Source organism: Colletotrichum abscissum, assembly GCF_030869225.1.
Source record: "Colletotrichum abscissum strain IMI 504890 chromosome Unknown Scaffold_526.1, whole genome shotgun sequence".
NCBI classification, from domain to species: domain Eukaryota; kingdom Fungi; phylum Ascomycota; class Sordariomycetes; order Glomerellales; family Glomerellaceae; genus Colletotrichum; species Colletotrichum abscissum.
In genome coordinates this window covers 1-1,083 of record NW_026850461.1, presented here as the reverse complement: position 1 = coordinate 1,083, position 1,083 = coordinate 1, and the positions used below count along the sequence as shown (strand labels likewise).

At 52.3% G+C, this 1,083-nt stretch overlaps 1 protein-coding gene across 1 annotated transcript; it reads left to right on the top strand.

Annotated features, from left to right (window-relative positions):
• Positions 1-76: 76 nt before the first annotated feature.
• CABS01_17257 (uncharacterized protein) lies at positions 77-631 on the top strand (the record flags this gene model as incomplete). Its single annotated transcript, XM_060550584.1, has 1 exon — positions 77-631. The coding sequence occupies one exon, from the start codon at positions 77-79 to the stop codon at positions 629-631; it is 555 nt and encodes a 184-aa protein (XP_060393449.1).
• Positions 632-1,083: the final 452 nt, after the last annotated feature.

The following is a 1,083-nucleotide window of genomic DNA, read 5'->3' as shown; positions in this document are numbered from 1 at the left end:
CAAATACAATGATCCATGTCACGCACCTCGCTCGGCAACCCATCAGCACTCTGCCTCATTTCGATGGCAATCCGACATGGCGGCCAGACCTTTGAAGCGCCCTCGCCGATCAAACGGTCTGCCGCGCCTACCAAGCGACATAGACAACGCAGTCGCGGCCTTAGGGGGGAGAACCCACGCGACCGACCTCGCAAACAGTACCATACAGTCTCGGAAGGCACCAGTCAGTAAGGAAAAACGTCTGGAAGAACTTGTGAGAGACTCCGGCCGCCTCAGGCAAGAACTTGACTATTGGAAAAGCTTGGCTCTCACAGGAACCGCCTTCATGTCCGACGTCGAACAAGTCGTGGTACAGCTTCGAGATGTTTGCAGCCGTTTCGAGAGCGTTATGAATGAAACAAACACTATGTCAGCGGAGGAGAGATTGGGCTCTGGCTATCTGTCCGAATCTCGACAGAGGGAAGACGTGGAGGTGCAGACTGGTGACGGACCAGACTCGCCATTAGTAGAGGACAACCTTGACGTGCTCTTGGCCCCCGTCAGACGAGTTCAAGAAGCCTATGACTTTGAGGCCGTCAAGCCAGAGTTGAAGCGGAAGCAGCCACCATACAATCCCGGAGGTTGGCTCTGATAGCAAGCACACATGGCCTGCACCGAGATTCGCCGGGTCCATCTTCATCCTGTGATGTCATAAAGAGGAATAGAGAATTCATGCCCATGCATACAACTGTACATACCACCACTGTCATTCACGTGAATCACCTCTGTCGTCAAGAGTTATAAGGGTGCTACGCTGCTGTTGGGCATGGCTCAAGCCCTTCAACGTTGCCGTTTGGAGGCGTCGTAAGCGATCCGTCTCCAATAACGTCTGGTCTTCAACGCCTGAATGGTGTTTTGAACCTCTTTTCCGTGACTCGCTTCCATCTCTGACAAGCCATGCAAACATATCTCGTTATTATTGGAAATCAAGCCTCTTCAATCCTGAATCGTCACCAACCTACCAGAAGAGATACTTCACCGATGAGCCAAAAATGCCCTTCTTGACCAGTGCGCGCGATCAACACCATCATTACTGATTGCCGG